Raw genomic sequence first — 18,658 nt, 5'->3', positions numbered from 1 at the left:
AACCTGACTTGCACTAAAGAGATGTACAAGGCTCAAGAAAAGATCCAAGACAACAGAAAAATTGAAAAACAAAAACAAAAAACCTCTGTTCACTCATGTTTTCTGTATAGGCTTTCTATTCTCAAGCTGCAGAAAATCCAGCTGCTAAATCTTGGATTTGAAGAGGCTCTTTAAGAAGACAAATACCATATTTGTTTAGAATTTTTTATGACAAAAGAAGTACTCTTGATGCATAATAGAACTTGTTTTATTTATCACAAAGCAATATAAATCCACCCATTTCCACCCCACACCCTCCATACTGACACATCACGACACATTTAAGTATCAGGTCATGTCAGATCACAGGATCACTGTGGATCCCAAGTCTGCACCCCCAAGTCGCCAGTGCAATAGATCCTCCCCGTGTGTGTTTATTTTTGGAATTCACACCATAAGATAGAATTATGCCTTGAGTACAGGCAGCAGAAATGGATAGTGAGTGAAGGACTTAAAAGAGTAAGGGACACTAGTTCGCACCTTGCCCGGAACTTCCGAACTGGTAGTATGGTTTCATCCAAAAAATAATCAATTCTGTCTTTGTAACCTCAGGCAAGTCACTTAATCTCCCCAGGCCTCAATTTCCTCATTTGTAAAATGAGAGTTGAACTATCTGATCTCCCTTCCCACTCTAGAGATTTGATCCACAAAAAATTTAGGGGATTGAGCTAAATCAGAAGTGACAAAAATACAGTCTATTTACAACCCTTTGAGTCAGATTAAAATATAACTGGGAAATATTTAACAAACTAAATAAAACAATAAAATGTAGATAATATGGGGGCTAGGTGGTGCAGTGGATAGATCACCGGCCCTGGAATCAGGAGTACCTGAGTTCAAATCCAGCCTCAGACACTTAATAATTACCTAGCTGTGTGACCTTAGGTAAGCCATTTAACCCTATTTGCCTTGCAAAAAAAAAAAACCTAAAAAAATGTAGATAATATTATATTTTTATAAAACTGGGAGGATACCTGTTATTTCTATTTGGGATGGGGAAGAGTTGCCAGGTTTAAAAGAGATAATAATGGATTAAAGCATTTTGCAAACCAATTTGGGGATAAGTGAAATAGTGAATAGGGTTGGCCATAGGATCAATAAGACTTGGGTTCAAGTGAAGAATAAAAGACCAGGTCATGTGACCCTGGGCAAATCACTTAACCCCTAAATGTCTCTAGGGAGCTCTCTTATAAGTTTCAGAGCAAGTGCCAGTCAGCATTTTAAAAAAAACAATTTCCTTACTGGGACTTCTATACCACTAAAATCACAAGTTCAATTTTTTTTTTAAAAATCTGTAGCAATATTGACATCAATAATTCAAGGATTCATGATTTCATGGGTATGACCACACCTTCCACTGACAAAGATCACAACCTTTCTATTTCTCTATTGGTGGTCTTCATCTCTTGGTGACCAGGCCCTAGTGAGGAGCTGCCCAGGACTTAATTAGTCTGATCCTAAGACAAAAGATGGTTGAACCTACCATCTCTTCATCTCCCTCTTTTAAAATGTAATCCCTGCTCCCAGAATTGAGTTTGGACCTCATCACCTTCCCAGAGACAAGGTCCCTTAGTAGGAGAGGATGTTCTGTCACCCCCTTCCCTACCCTGGGCCATGGATGCTATAGCATGATCTCTTTGTTTTCATATGGACACAATATCTACCCACCAGAATGAAAGCTCCTCAAGAGAAGGGACAGTTCTATTTTTGTCTTTGTATCCATGCAGTATAGAGTCTAACACACAGTTACCACTTAACACATGCTTTTTTTCTTTTTTTTGTGAAAATCAGAAATAAAATTCTGCTGGTGTAGCTTTACTTCCTCCTAGGTAGACCAGTTTTTGTTAACCCAAAACTGTCTAGTCTTCAGATTTCCACCCCAGTAAATTATGTTATTGCATTATTAAGTTATGTTGGTATGCAAAGAACCAAAGTAGTCATTTAATCATCTCTCCAATATGACAACTCTCACAATAAACCTAGATCAGAAGTGGTACCATTATCATCTTTTTTCTTAAGGATTAGGAAACTAAAGCTCAGGGATTGAAAACACCCAGGTCTCCTAACTCCATGTCATTTAGAATTCTACCATAGCATATGTTTAAAAAACAAGGAAAACAATTTTGACCCTGTGTTTAGACTCCCTACCACCTGAATACAAATAGTTATAATCTTTAGGATTGGTCATAGGAATAACAACATTATCTAGTATATATCACTTTAAAGTTTGCAAACCTCATATGAGTGTCATAACCCTTTGAGACGGGAAGTATTATAAAACCCATTTTATGTGGAAAGAAATGAGAAGAGGAGGTTAAATAACTAGTCCAGGGTAACTCACTCAATTATAAAGTGTCTGGTATAGATCTGAACTTGCCTCTTTCTAATTCCAAGACCCCCTACTCTATTAGTAGTAGGTGCTAGTAAAACTGATTTCTTTTCTGGAAAAAGCTTTTTTACAAGTGATTTAGGCAAGTTCATAACAATCCTCATCTGTCATGAATCCAAGATTTTTTTAAAAAAAAAATTTCCCTGGGGTTCTTCCTTGAATGTGATCTTGCTTTTCATATATGGTTCCTAGATTTTTGGGTTTGTTTGTTTGTTTTTTATAATTTCTCTCTTCAACTTTTTGGCAATTAAGGGATCATTTTACCAGGCTCTGTCTCTTCTTCCCACTAAAAGCCCCATAATCAGGAACCACCCCTTTGATGGCACTTCAGACAGTGTTTGTTTCCTAGAACCAGTAAACAGTGAGCAGTATCCCTGGGAAAACTCCAAATTAACAATCCAATGTACTGTGAGGTGGCTTTTTTTCTTCTAGAAAAAGCATGAAGGAGATGTTGATCTAGGAGACTGGGATGATAAGGTATAATGAGATCACCATCAAGCCTTTCAACACTAAGGCTTCAGAGCGCTTTTGAAAGACATCAGGGAAGGAAACAACAGCTACTCACTGAAGGAAACTGGGAGACTGGGCACCTCGGCTTCCGTGCTCAGGGAATTTTTAGGACAGTTCTATGGAAGCCCAAAGCTGAAGCTTGACTATGACTAAAGAATGCAAGAAAAAGCTCCACAGTTGTAGTTTTATCGCCGTCAAATAAATAAATAGACCAAAGCCTTTCTTGCTAGCCCAGCTGGATTTCAATAACCTCAAAAAGCCCCGGAAAATACTCCAGGGAAGACACCTTATCCCCTTCCACCTCCTGCCTAAGGGCTCAGACTGGAATAATTCCAGACCCCGGCTCTCCCAGAACCCTCTCCTCTAAAGGCTCCACCAACAAACAGACGGCGGGGGTGGGGGTGGGGAGCTGGGAGCGGGGGTTGAGGGTAGGGGTGGCGAGAAACAACCTCCCTAGATCGAGGGTTGGCAGGGGGAGCAAACCCCCCGGGGAGGAGCCCAAACACGTGGAGTGCCACTTACTCAACTCTGGGGCTGCACACGCGTTGGGGCTTGATACGCCTGCACACGCGCACACACACACACACACACAATCACACATACACTCACTCACACTCACTCACGCAACCCTCTCACACATACACACACTCACGTACACAACACTCACATACTGTCACATATACACACACTCATACATATACACTCACACAACACACACACCCTCACACATATACACACACAACACTCACACATACACACTCATATACACAACACTCACATTCCCTCACATATGTACACATACACACACGCACACTCCCACACCCCTCCCTCAGCATTCCGTCTCCTCTCACTCCCGGTCTGACTCGGCGATCCTCACTGCCCAGGTCAGTGTCACCCGGCAGCGCCGACACGCCGACACACAGACACACAGACACACAGACACACAGACACACAGACAGACACACAGACGCACAGACGCACAGACACCCCCCCCCCCCAACATCTCAACACACGCGCATCAGCAGGCGCGTCCTTGGTGGCGGGGAAGGGAAGGCTCCCGGGGAAGAGCAGGTGGAGCTGGGGGCGGAGGAGGGCCGGCAGCGCCGGGGAGGTGGCCCGCGGGGAGCGGGTCCGAGGCCCGGGAGGGCTGGCGAGAGGGCGGGGAGGGGGTTCCCGGGCCGGGGGGTCCCGGGCCGCGGCTCACCCAGCGTCTTGACGGCGATCTGGCGGGTGAGCGGCGGCGGCAGGTTGATGCAGACCAGGTCCACGTCCTGGTGCAGCAGCACCTCGTCGATGCGGCTGGTGTAGAAGGGCACGCTCATCTCCTTGGCCAGCTCCTCGGCCTCCTCCTGCGTCCGGCCCCACAGCGCCTTCACCGCAAAGCCCTCGTCCTTCAGGAGCGGGATGATGACCCGCGCCGTGAGGCTGGTGCCGAACACGCCCACTCCGGGCAGCATGGCTGCGGGAGCCGGCGGCCCGGGGCCCCGGGGTCAGGCGCGCCCGCTCCCTCGGGGGCCCCGCGCGCGGGGCGGGGATGCTCCTGGCGGCTCGCGGCGGCTCCGGGGAGCGCGGCCCGGCCGCCCCGCGGGCCCGGGGCTCAGGCTGCGCGGCGGCCGCCGGCTGGGCGCGCGGCTCCGGGGCGGCCCCATGGCCGGCTCATCCCCGCTCGCGCTCCTGGGCGGCCGCGGCCGCGCTGCCCCCACCTCGGCCGCCCCGGGCGGGGGGGCGTCTCGGGCTTCAGCCCTCCCCCACACACGCGCCCCACGGTCTCCGCGGCCCGGAGTCCCACCCACTGGCGCCCCGCAGGCGCCCCCGAGCAGGAGGAGCTCCGCCGCGGCTCCCCGTTCTCCGCGTCGCCCCGTCACCGCCCCGACCCCACGGCGGCGGCTCGCGGCGCCCCGGGCAGGGCGGAGGTCCCCGGCTGCCGAGCGGCGGAGTCGCGGCCGGGCCGCAGCCCCCTCATTCTCCTGCCATCGCGGCCGCGGCGGCGGCGGCCCGCTCCGGATCCCTCGCGCCGGGAGGAAGGCGGAGCCGGGGGCCCGGCTGTCAGCAACCCGGGCTGGCCCGCCACGCCCTCCCCGGAGCTCCCCACCCCATTGGCCCCGGGGCTGAGCAGTCCCCCGCCCCCGGCGCCTCGCCCCGGCCGCCCCCGGCCTGGCGCTTCCTCCTCCTCCTCCTCCTCCTCTTCTCCACCTCCTCTTCCCCTTTCTCCCCGCCCACCTTGGTGATGGAGCCGGGGGGCTGCCTCTGCCGGGGGCACCTGTGCCCGGCGCCCCCAGCGAGCCACGCGGGAGCCGAGAGGCCGGGCCGGGCCGGGCCGCTCCGACGCGGGGGAGGCAGCCTTGCACAACCCGGCCGCCGCCTTGCTCCATACCCTACTTGCCACATCACACGCCGGGCCTGCTTTCCCTCTCCCCTCACCCCAGCCTGGAAGCAGCATTTGAAAGAGGGAAAAAATCCCTTTGACGAGCTCCATTCGGTAGCGGTCCTCGCCCCCACCCCCTTCACCCATTCATTGGCGCCTGCAGGCCGGGGCCACGCCACGGGCGCACGAAGGAGGCTTGGGGTGAACGGGAGCAGCAGCCTTCGTGGCCCGCGCAGCCCCGCAGGAGACGGCGAAGGAGAGCTCCCTTCCCTGCCCGCATCTCCGAAGCAGAAGCTCCTCGGGCTTTCTCGAGGATCGCCGGCTGAGTTAGCCCGGGCTCCTGAGCCCTCCTGCAGTGGAGCTCCGCTGGTCCTCATTCATTCTGACCGCGGGCCAAGTTCATAGTCACTGCAGTCTGTGGACCACTACGGCACGGGCTGTCAAACGTGCTTTTTGCCCCAGCCCTTATTCCTCATTGCTCACAGTCACCCTCCGTTAGTTTTTTGTTTCTTTTACTTTTTTTAGCCTCACTTTCAGATTATTTGGTAGCCTCCAATGGCAGCTGTGACAACAATTAGAATGTGAAAAAAGCAATTAACATAATGAAACCATGCATTGATGTGTCTTCAACCTTGACAGTTTAATTACTAAATGCATCCATTTCAAAAAAAAACTTTTATGAAGTTCATGCGTTTAATAAGTGCCTGGCACCTGGAGACATAGGGACAAAAAAAGAAACTTTTTCTTATAAAGGAATTTATATTCTTGGGAGGATGGGGGAAGGGGACCTGGGAGACAATAGAAACGGAAAATTGAATACCAAAATATATATGTATATTTTGGTTGCCTTTCTGTTTGACAATTCTTTTTTATCCCTTCCTGAATCACTATTCATATTATTTCCCACTAAATAGAGGTATACCTCAAAGCTCCGTCCTAAGCCTCTCTTCTCTTTTCTTTCTACACTGTCTCAGTTGGATATAGTTTTCTCCCAGATCTAATCTAGGAGAGCTAGGTGGCACAGTGGGTCAAGAGGACAGGAGTTGGAATTCAGCCTTAGATACAAGCTTGTCCTGATCCTTATCTGGCAACTGGACCCAGATGGCTCTGGAGGAGAAATTGAGGCTGGTGACTTTAGTACAGTCACTCCTCCCTCAAATCCAATAAGGGTGCTTGTCATGGCATCATCTCCAGGATGGCATGGTCTTCTTCAAGAACAAAAGATAAACATCATAATTGGGACTAATCCACAGACCTAATCTTCCAAGCCCCACTCCCTTCTCCAAATGTCTACTGACATTTCAAATTGTATGACCTATAGGCATCTCTATATCAACATCCTGAACAGAACTCTATATTTTCCCCAAAAAGCCCACTTCCCATCTTCTGAACTTTACTTTTTTTGGTGAGAATACCAATATCCTTATAGTTACTCAGGTTTCCAACCTGACATTTTCAACAACTCTTTCTTATGTCCCACATCAAATTAGTTATAAAATCTTGCTATTTCTATCTGTACAAAAATCACATGTATACTATTCTCTCCACTGCAGCTAGGTAGCAATGTTTAGAGTTCTAGACAGGGATACCTGAGTTGGAATCTTGAGTATGTTGCCTAACTTCTCTGAACCTCAACTCAGATAATAATAATACTTATCTCCTAGAATTTAATCTCCTAGGAATAAAAAAAGATAATATTTGTAAAACATTTTGAAAACCTTAAATTACTATAGAAATACTAAATATTATCATCACAGATAGCCACTACCCTAATTCAGGTTATCGTTCTCACTTTACTATTAAAATATTCTCCTAATTGGTCTTTCTGCTTATATTTGGTCCTCATTTTAATGTATCATCAATATAGTTATTAAATGATTTTCCTAAGGATCACATCAATTCCTACTCAGTAAATTCCATTAATTAACAATTTTCTTTTTTTATCTATAGGAACAATGCCTCTGATATTTAAAACTCTTCACAACCTGGCCTTATCAAAGACTTTCCAGCTTTATTACACTTTACTCTCCTCCTATACATTCTATGTATAATACAGTCAAATTGTCCACTTTGCTTTGGCAGTACCCTGTTTCTGGAATGCACTTTCTTGTTATCTCTCCTCTTGAATTCTTTGTTTTACATTAAGATTCAGCTCAAGCATCATCTTCAGCACAAGGCATTTCCTTATCCTCTCAGCTACCAATACCTTCCCTCACCAAAGGTACCTTTTATCTCTTTTGTCTCCTATTAGAATGTCAGCTACCTGAGGAAAGGGATTCTTTAACTTTATCTTGGTAGGACTTCTTTTGGAATGCCTCCCAACTCCCACTTGAAAGTTAAGTCCCCAGAGAGTGACCATTCCCCAGATTCAAGCTATTTGTGGGTTCACACCCTAAGACTAGTCCCACTGAGGCAATTTCCTTTAATAGTCAAAGAGTAATTAATTATAAGTTGATAAGAGCAGAGGCATTTACTATAACATCATTAGATCAATAAAAGCAATGTATTCCCCCTCATAAATTTGAGGCATAAATCTCACATAACTACATGCAGCATCTATGGAAAGTGTGGACACATCCATAACGTGCACTACTAGAAAACATACCTGGCACAGGAAATTCATACCTGTAGGGTTGCAGGACACAATTGTCTTTATTCTTAACCTGTCAAATCAACTAAGAGGGAATAGGACATGGATGATAAATCTGTAAAGGAAATTGAGAAGAATTGATCAGATACAGAGGAAGAAATGAAAATTCAGAGAGAGTTTCTAAAAAAAATAGTAAACAGTGCCAAGGCTGCAGGAGAAGATAGAAAAGATGAGAACTGAGAAAGTTACCAGCTTTAGCAATTATTGGATCAATCGTAACCTTGAAGAGAGATTTCAGTTGAGTAATGAGATTGGGAGACAGAATACAAAAGTCTGAAAGATGAGTAGAAGGTAAAAAAATTGGAGGCAATGGAGTTTGATTATTAAGGTGAGGAAAGATATAGAATGGGGATATTTGAACATGTTTTTAGAATGCAGAGAAAGATCCAATGAATGAAGAAAAAAACATGAGGGAGAAAAAAGTGAGGGGGATGGGGAAACCCACCAACTTTGTCAGAGACTAAAGTGAGAGATGATATTGAGATGACTTAAATCATAGAACTAGGAAAAAGATGTCAACAACAAATGATGTCAATATTTTGGATAAAGTATTTAGAGATGGTGAAGCTTGTCAAGGGGGCAGAGCCAAGATGCTGGAGAGAAGCCAGGAAGCTATCTGAGCCTTTCCAAGTTTCCCTCTGAAACATCTTTAAATGAAACCTCTAAACTGATTCCAGAGAAACAGAAGCCACAAAAAGATGGAGAGAATTCCCCAGCTCACGATATCTTGAAGGGACTTCAGAAAAGATTTGACTCACATGGGTAAAATGGGAGCACAACCCAGCACAGGCTGGGTGTAGGGGAGTCAGCCAGAGGCTCTTAGCCACAGAGTAGATCAGTAATCTAAGCCTCTGGGTACTGACTCAGCAGGCCAGTGGCATATCACACTAGCAGTGAGGGCTCCTTCAAGTCCTGGATCAGATGATCAGATGTTTATCCTTCATTCTGAAGAAGACCATCATAACTAGCACATGAATTGGATTTGAGTGAAGGAGGGTTATGCTAAGTCAGCAGCCTCACTTTCTCCTCCAGTGAACAGATATGAATCAGGACAACTGGCCCTGGATTTGGGGCAATCAGGATTAAATGACTTGCCCAAGGTCACACAGTTAGTTAGCGGCAAGTGTCTGAGGCCAGATTCAAACCCCCATCCTCCTGAATCCAAGGCCACTGCTCTAGCCACTGCACCACCTAGCTGCTGACATCCTGGAATGCCTGCACAGTAGGCAGGTCTGAGTCAGGCTACCCCTGTGCAGGAAACAAACTGCCAGCTCCTGAGGAAAATCCATGTGTGGAAAAACCAATGGCCAGACTCCTGATCCCAACACAAGAATCTCAGGATTATGCCTCCTATATCCCAGGAGCAGAGTTCAACTGTTAAAAAGTGAACAAAAACAAAAAACAAAAAAAAAAAAAAACATGAATCACAGAAAGTTATCATCATGACAGGGAAGAGCAAAACACCATCTCCAAAACAAAGGAAAGCGGTGGCAAAATGCCTATATGTGAAGCCTCAAAGGAGACTGTGAACTGATCTCAAATCCAAAAAGAGCTTATAAGAACTCAAAAAAGTTTTAAAAATAAAGTAACAGAGGTAGAAGAACAATTGTGGAAAGAAAGAGTTTTGCAGGAAAATTATGAAAAATCTGAAAAGGAAGCACAAAACTTGACTGAAGAAAACAATTCCTTTAAAAGTAGAATTGGCCAAATGGAAAAAAGAGATAAGAAAACTAACTGAAGAAAATAAATTCTTAAAAATTAGAATTGAACAAGCAAAAGTTAATGACTCTTTAAGACATCAAGAAACCCTCAAACAAATCAAAAGACTGGAAAAATACAAGAAAATGTAAAGTACCTCACAGGAAAAACAACTGACCTAGAAAAATAGATCCAGAAGAGATAATTTAAGAAATATTGGACTACCTGGAAATGATGCTCAAGAAAAGAGCCTGGATGATATCTTTCAGGAAATTATTAAAGACCACTGTACTAATATTCTAAAAGAAGGAGGTAAAGTAGTCCTTGAAAGAATCCACCAAACCCCTCCTGAAAGAGATTCCAAAATGAAATCTTTAAGGAATATTGAACTCTAAGGAATATTGTAGACAAATTACAGAATTATCAATTCAAAGAGAAAATATTGCTAGCAGTCAGAAAGAATCAATTAAAATATCAAGATGCCACAGTCAAGATCATGCAGGGCTTCAGCATTAAAGGATTAATGGGCCTGAGATATGATATTCAGGAAGGTGAAGGAGCTTGCATTACATCCATGCATATTATCTCACCTACACAAAAACTGAACATGTATTAAGGAATGGAACCCTCACAATAAGATGCAGGAAGGCAGAACTATTAAATGCATCATTCTCAGATCATGATACAACAAAAATTATGTGGAAAAAATAGACTAAAAAGTAAATGGAAACCAAATAACCTAATCCTAAAGACTGAATGGTTCAAACAACAAATCTTAGAAACAATAATTTTATCCAAAAGAATGACAATAATAGTATAACATATCAAAACTTATGTGATAGGGGTGGCTAGATGGGGCAGCATCAGCAGTGGAGTCAGGAGTACCTGAGTTCAAATTCAGCCTCAGACACTTAATAATTACTTAGCTATGTGGTCTTGGGCAAGCTATTTAATCCCATTTGCCTTGCAAAAACCTAAAAAAAAAATTTATGGGATATATAACCAAAGTTTTTCTTAGGGGAATTTTTATATCTCTAAGTACTTACATAAATAAAATAGAGGAGGAGATCAATTTGGACATGCAACTAAACTAGAAAAAAAAAGAACAAATTAAAAATCACCAATTAAATACCAAATTAGAAATCCTGAAAATCAAAGGAGAAATTAATAAAATTGAAAGTAAGAAAACTATCAAACTTGTAAATAAAACTAAGAGTTGGTTTAGTTGATTTAATATAAAAAAAGAAAGAAAGAAGAAAACCAAATTACCAGTACCAAAGTGAAAAAGGTGAATACCAATGAAAAGGAAATTAAAGTAGTAATTCAGAGCCATTTTTTCTAAATACATACATATAAATCTGATACTTTATGTGAAATTGATGATATTTACAAAATTATAAATTGCCCAAATTAAGAGAAAAGGAAATAAAATACTTAACTGCATTTCAGAAAAAGAAATTGAATAAGCCACCAATGAATTTCCTAAGGAAAAAATCTCCAGGGTCAGATGGATTTACAAGTGAATTCTACCATTCATTTAAAGAATAATTAATTTAATACTATTTGTAATGCCTATTTGATATTTGGAAAAAATAGGTGAAAAAGGTATCCTTTTTATTGGAGAGTTCATCTCACTAAACTTCATAGTTATGATTACTAATACTTCCTTCCTATTTTAAATACTAATCCTTCCATCCTATTTTCCCCCATTTATACTTTTCTCTCTCCTCTTACCCTATCCCTCCCTCACCAGTATTTTGCTTTTGATCACCACTTCCCTTTATCTGCCCCCTCTTCTATTGTCCTCCCCCATTTTCTTTCCCATTCCCCTCCTTCTTCTGCCCTCATTTTTATCAGTCTTTCCTATCCTTTTTTCTCCCTTTTTCTTCCTAATTCCCTGTAGGGTATGATAAATTTTTAAACCCAATTGGGAATGCATATTAGAATTCAATCAGTCCTCACTCTCTCCCTTCTTTCCCTCTATTATAATAGGACTTTGTGCCTCTTCATGTGATGTGATTTACCCTATTCTACCTCCAATAAAAAAGAAGCAAATACCAAAGTAGATTAAAAAACAGAATGGTGTTTTCAGGAAATACATTTGAAGTGGAGAGATACACACAGAGTAAAGGTAAAAGGCTGGAGCAGAATATATTATGTCTCAGCTGAAATAAAAAAAGAGCAGGGGAAGTAAACCTGATCTCAGACAATGGAGCTAATTAATAAATAGAGCTAAAACAGAGCTAATTAAAAATGCTAGGGTAGAAGATTACATATTGCTAAAAAAATACCATAGACAATGAAGTCAAATTAATACTAAATATATATGCACCAAATGGTATAGCATCAGATTCTTAGAAGGAGTAGAGTTACAGGAAGACACAGACAGCAAAACTCTAATAGTGGGGGGGGGATCAATCTCTCTCTCTCTGAATTAGATAAATCTAACTACAAAATAAACAAGAAAGAAGTTAAGAAAGTGAATAGAATTTTATAAAAATTAGATATGATAGACCTCTCTGGAGAAAATTGAAGGGGAAGAGAAAAAATTTTAAATAAAACATTAGCAAAGAGATTACAGTAATTTATCACCAGGATAATACAGTATGACCAGGTGGGATTTATACTAGGAATGCAGGGCTGGTTCAACATTAGGAAAACAAGCAGCATAATTGACCATATCCATAACAAAACTAAGAGAAATTATATGATTATCTTAATAGACATTAAAAAAGTTTGATAAATTACATACTCATTTCTATTAAAAACACTAAAGAGCATAGGGGAAATGATAAACAATATCTATCTAAAACCATCAGCAAGCATTATATGTAATGGGGATAAGCTAGAAGCATTTCCAATAAGATCAGAGGTGAAACAAGGATGCCATTTATCACTATTATTCAGTTTTGTTAAAAGAATTAAAAAGTGACAATGAGGGAAAACTATCACTCTTTGCAGATATGATGACAATCCTAGAGAAATCAACTAAAATACTACTTGAAGGGGATGACTAGGTGGCGCAGTGCATAAAGCACCGGCCCTGGAGTCAGGAGTACCTGGGTTCAAATCTGGTCTCAGACACTTAATAATTGCCTAGCTGTGTGGCCTTGGGCAAGCCACTTAAACCCGTCTGCCTTGCAAAAACCTAAAAAAAAAAAAATACTACTTGAAACAATAACTTTAGCAAAGCTGCAGGATAAAGTAAACCCACATAAATCATATATAAATTCCAACAGCGAGAGATAGAAAAATTCCATTCAAAATAACTGGAGACAACATAAAATATCTGAGAATCTACCTGCCAACACAAACCCAGGAAGAAAACACTTTTCACACAAATAAAATAAAATCTAAGCAATTGGAAAATACCAATTGTTCATGGGTAGACTGAGCTAATATAAAAATAACAATTCTACCTAAATTAAACTACTTATTCAGTGTCATTCAAATCAAACTACCAAAAAATTATTTTATGTAGCTAGAAAAATCTCCAAAAATACCTAGGAGATCAGAAAATCAAGAATATCAATGAAAAAAAAATACAAAAGAAAGTGGCCTTTAATAAGTATATTATAAAGAGCCAAAAGTATATTATAAAGAGACAATTATCAAAAGAATTTGGTACTAAGAAACTGAGTTGTAGATTAGTGGAATAGGTTAGGTTCTCAAGACACAGTAGTAAATAACTAATAATAATCTATTGTTAGGTAAACCTAAAGACTCCAGCTTTCTAGATAAGAACTCACTATTTGACAAAAACTGCTGGGAAAATTGGAAAATAGTATGACAGAAACTAGGCATAAACCAACAGTTCACACTCCATATAAAGATAAGGTGAAAATAAGTACATGATTTAGACATAAAGGGTGTTACTATAAGGTAATTAGAAGAGCAAGCAATCATTTAACTTTCATATGTATGGAAAGTAGAAAAATTTATGACCAAATAAGAGATAGAGAACATTTTGAAATGCAAAATGGATCATTTTGAATAAATTAAATTGAAAAAGGTTTTGCACAAACAAAGCCAATATAACCAAGATTAAAAGGAAAGCAGAATTTTTCACAATCTGGTTTCTGATAAAGGATTCATTTCTAAAATTATATATATATATATATATATATATACATATATATATATATATATATATATATATATATATATATATAAAGTGGAGTCAAATTTATAAGAAAACAAGTCATTTCCCAATTGATAAAGGGTCAAAGGATATAAACAGTAAGTTTTCAGGTGAATTAAATCTATCAATAGTCATATGAAAAAACTTTCTGTCATTATTAGAGAAATACAAATTAAAATAATTCTGCAATACCACCTCACACCTGTCAGATTGGCTAATATAATGGCAAGGTGGAATAATAAATATTGGAGAGGATATGTGAAAACTGGAACACTAATGCATTGTTGATAGAGTTTTGAACTGATCCAACCATTCTGGAGAACAATTTGGAACTATACAAAGGATAATAAAATTGTGTGTACCCTTTGTTCCAGCAAAACCACTATTGGGTTTGTATCCCAAAGAGATTATAAAAAAGATGGAAGACCCATATGCACAAGAATATTCATAGCAGCTCTTTTAGTAGTGGCAAAAAATTGAAAAATTGAGGGGATTCCCATCAATTGGAGAATGACTGAACACACTGTGTTCATGAACATAAGGGAATCTTATTGTTCTGTAAGAAATGATAAGTGGGGATTTTAGAAAAAACATGGAAAGATTTAGATGAACTGATACTGAGTAAAGTGAGCTGAACCAGGAGAACACTGTACTCTTTTAACAACAACATTGTGTGATGATCAACTATGATAGATTTAGCAATATAATGATCAAAGATAATTCTGAAAGACTTATGATGGAAAATACCATCAATATCCAGAGAAGCACTATGGAATCTGAGCAGAGCAAAGTGAACTATTTTCACTTTTTAAAATTTGTTTTTTTTTTCCTTTTCATCATTTTTCCCTTTTGTTATGATTCTTCTTTCATGGCATGACTAATATGGATCTATGTGTAACATGGTTGTACATATATAACATTAAATAACTTGCTATCTTAAGGTAGGGAAGGAAAGGGTGGGAGGGAGAAAACTTCACAAAATAGAACGCTGAAAATTATCTTTACATTTAATTGAAAAAATATTCAATTTTTTAAAAGAGATGGTGAAAGGAGAGAAGGTGAAGACACTGGGATGGAGGGACCAACAGAATTAGGAATGAGAGCATGAATGAAATTATATAACACAAATTTGCCCTGGTCCTATCCAGCAAAATTGTTTGACTTCTTCCATTAGCATTCCATACCATAAAAGTACTATAGGGAGTACTGATCTGTTGATAGGAGTAATCTAGGACAGGTGTTTGAGAATGAGGGAATAAGAGAATCAAGAATAAAGACAATGTAAAGTTGAACTAATGAAATATAAAATCAATTTATATCCATTTTTCCCCAGTAAGATTATACTCATATTGCTGGGTAGATTATTCATTATTGTAATCCTATCTACTTTGTCTTCCAGAATAATATATATTCCAATTCCTCCATGTCTTTATAATACTAACTGGTAGATCTTGTTTGATAATGACTGTAGCTCCACTGTTCTTAAAATTATTTCCTTCTATTTGCTTTTAGTATTTTTTCCTTTCTCAGAGGGAACTGGAATTTGGCTGGAATTTCCTGGACATTTTTATTTTGCAATTGTTTTTCAGAAAATACCTGGTGGATTCTTTCCATTTCTATTTTGCCCTCTGGTTCTAAGCTATTTGAGCAGTTTTCTTTTAAAATTGCTTGAAATATTATGTCTAGGCTTTTATTTAACCATAGTTTTTAGTAGTCCAGTGATTCTTAACTTATCTTATTTCAATCTATTTTTCAAGTTAATGTTTTTTTTCTTGTAAGGTATTTCACATTCTCTCTTATTTTTTCCATTATTTTTCATTCTTTGTTTTATTTTCTTGATATCTTATAATGGAAGTCATTAGTTTCCATTTAATCAATTCTAATTTTTAAGGAGTTATTTTGTTTAGTAAGTGGTATACTTCTTTTACATTTAGCCAATTCTGATTTTTAGGAATTATTTTCTTCGGCATTAGTTGAACCTCTTCTACCCACCTGTTAATTTTTTTTTCTTGAATTGCATTCATCTCTATTCCCAGTTTTTCCTCTACCACTCTTATTTGATTTTTAAAAATGAAACTGTTAGCTTTTCTAGGAATTCTTGTTGGATTTGTATACAATCTTCTTTTTTCTTTCATACTTTGCCTATAAATATTTCAAGTCATCGTCTTCTTAATTTGTGTCTTGAGCTTTTCTGTCACCATAATAGTTTTTTTAATGGTTGACTTCTTTTTTGAAGTTGTGGTTTGCTCATTTTTAAGCCTATTTATTGACTATTGACTATAGACTTTGACTAACGACTATAGACTCTGTTCACCTCTGGGGATATGGGATTCTCTGTCCTGAGCTTCTCTTTTTTATATTCTTTCTTTCTACTGCTTTCATAATTCACTGGATGCCTGTAAGTTTTCAGAGCTTCCAAAATGGTGTGATTCTATGGAGGTCTGGTCACTACCCCTCTGGTCCCTACACAGGTAGGGTCTCTACTCACTCATGTCTATGACCATTCCTCCTTTTCCTGGAACTGCATCCCACAACTGGGAAATAAACTTCAGAGTTACCAAATAGCTCCCATTCTATGCTCAATGGTATAGTTGTGTGACTGGATTGTGTGACTGGAGTGAAGTTGCAGATCATGAGAGTTAAGGAGATTAATAAACTTTTAAGCAAGAGTTTTTGAGGGGACATTAACATGTAAATTTAAGTCCTCGTATAGTTGAGGAATAAGGGAAGATGTGAGCTATGTGCTGAACTCCTTAAGAAAAGAGAGATAATTATCTGGGAATCATATGGAAACAAACACTAGGAATGGATTGAGTGATATTTCAGGATGGAGTGAACTTCAGTGGAGGAAAGTATGATGAATATATCCTATGTCAAAATATTTTCTTACCTATCAGGTTTAAGGCACATTGATAGGAAGGAACAGTGAATGCAGAATAGAAAGGACATGGAATATACTGTCAAAAGACCCAGGTTTAACTCCCTGCTCTATTATTAGATAGCTGTGTTGTTGTTACCTTGGACAAGTCATTTTACTCTCTGGGATTTGACTTCCTCATTTGGAAAATGATGAATTTCTCCTAAATAATCTAAGCTTATCTTTTTAACCTTATAAAGTTAGGTCCTTCTTAATTAAAACATATTCTACCTTAACAATAACATCCCAAAAGACAATCAGTTTTGGCAAACAAGATATATTTGACCTGAGGTTGAATATGTTTATAAAATAATGGACAGCAGGATTTCTACAAACTCTGCATAGCAAATTGCTATACAGAAGTGAACAAAATGACAATGCAACTATTTTTAAAAACTGCTGGAGAAACCCAAAACACAGGATCATAAAGTTAAAGATGGAAGTCATGCAAAGAAACATGACCCTAGGAGATATCAGTCCACAGATCAAGATGGCATGTTGTGGCCAGAAATGGAGCAAAGAGGTACAAATGAACAGATTCTGAAAAGGAAAAAATAAATACATAAATAAAAATAAATAGGCACTCAATATCTCTGGATATTGAGCTAAGTGATATGCACTAAACAGAAACCTTGCACTGTGTGGGAATCACTGAACACTGATAGAGATTATCTCTAGTGGAAATGATCACAATCAATAATTGTAGTCAAGCTCAGTGATAGCAACATAATTTTTTCAAACAAAACATTTTATAGTAATATCTATATTAATAGTGGCATATGTCTATACATAAACAACTGCAATGCTTGAAAAATTAAAATCGGTATCAGAAAGCAATAAAGGCACTCATGGATAATGTGAGCACATAACCACTAAGGAATTAAGAGCAGCCAGGATAAAGTATAGGAGGCAGCTGGAAGACCTAGTCGCTAAAGCACTGAGCCTGGAATCAAGAAGACCTGAGTTCTAATTTGACCTCAGATGTTTACTATCTGTGTGATCCTGGCAAGTTACTTAATTTCAATTTGCTTTAATTCAGTGGAGAAGGAAGTGGCAAACCATTCTAATATCTTTGTCAAGAAATCTCCATATAGGGTCACAAAGAGTTAGATGCAAATAAATGAACAACAATTGTAATGTCATAAAAGAAACAGATAATCAGAAAGGAAGATGAGCTGTTATGTGGCAAGAGTAAATATATATTAGGGGCTATATAAATGTTTATATTATTATTGTTATTATTATTATTATTATTTGAATTGTTCTAATTGGACAGTGATGTAGTCCTGGAGTTGGAAGACCTGATTTCAAATTATGATTCAGATACTAGCTTTGTGAATGGGTAAGTTGACTACTGTTTACCTCAGTTTCCTTATCTGTAAAGTGAGCTAGAGAAAAAAAAATGGCAAACCCCTCCAGTATCTTTGCTAAGAAAACCCTATGGAGTCATGAAGAGTCAGACACAACTGAAACAAATGAGTAACAGCAAAACTACCTAATACATATTAGAATAAATGCCTGTTCCCTTCCCTTCTCTTCTCTCCATTCATCAGGTCAGCTGTTGAAGTATGGGATTGGTGATCTATGGTGCTTAATCCTACCTACTGCCTGGTTTTGTTCTACTGAGCTGAAAATTTTTTTTCATTTTTTTTAGATTTTTTTTTTTGCAAGGCAAATAGGGTTAAGTGGCTTGCCCAAGGCCACACAGCTAGGTAATTATTAAGTGTCTGAGCCCAGATTTGAACCCAGGTACTCCTGACTCCAAGGCCAGTGCTTTATCCACTACGCCACCTAACCGCGCCCTTTTTTTTTTTTCATTTTTAAAATAAAGTGTTAAAAGTAAATTTTTAAAAGTATAAAAAAATTTAAAATTATAAAAGTCATTCTTAATCAGATGGCTACAAAACAGTCAGTAGCCAGATTTGTTCTTCAGGTCGTAATTTGCCAAT

General features: G+C 39.7%; 1 protein-coding gene across 2 annotated transcripts in view; it reads right to left on the bottom strand.

Annotated features, from left to right (window-relative positions):
- The window catches only part of GFOD1 (Gfo/Idh/MocA-like oxidoreductase domain containing 1), a 140,676-nt gene extending 136,281 nt beyond the window's left edge, over positions 1 to 4,395 (bottom strand). For both annotated transcript variants that reach the window (XM_074207675.1, XM_074207674.1), the window contains exon 1: positions 4,143 to 4,395. In XM_074207675.1, the coding sequence (XP_074063776.1) occupies positions 4,143 to 4,395 (253 nt within the window). The remainder of the gene's footprint in view (positions 1 to 4,142) is intronic.
- Positions 4,396 to 18,658: the final 14,263 nt, after the last annotated feature.

The sequence above is a fragment of the Macrotis lagotis genome, chromosome X, assembly GCF_037893015.1.
Source record: "Macrotis lagotis isolate mMagLag1 chromosome X, bilby.v1.9.chrom.fasta, whole genome shotgun sequence".
In the NCBI taxonomy this organism is placed as follows: domain Eukaryota; kingdom Metazoa; phylum Chordata; class Mammalia; order Peramelemorphia; family Peramelidae; genus Macrotis; species Macrotis lagotis.
Note: the sequence above shows the minus strand (reverse complement) of the source record. Positions and strands in the feature narration are given on the sequence as shown.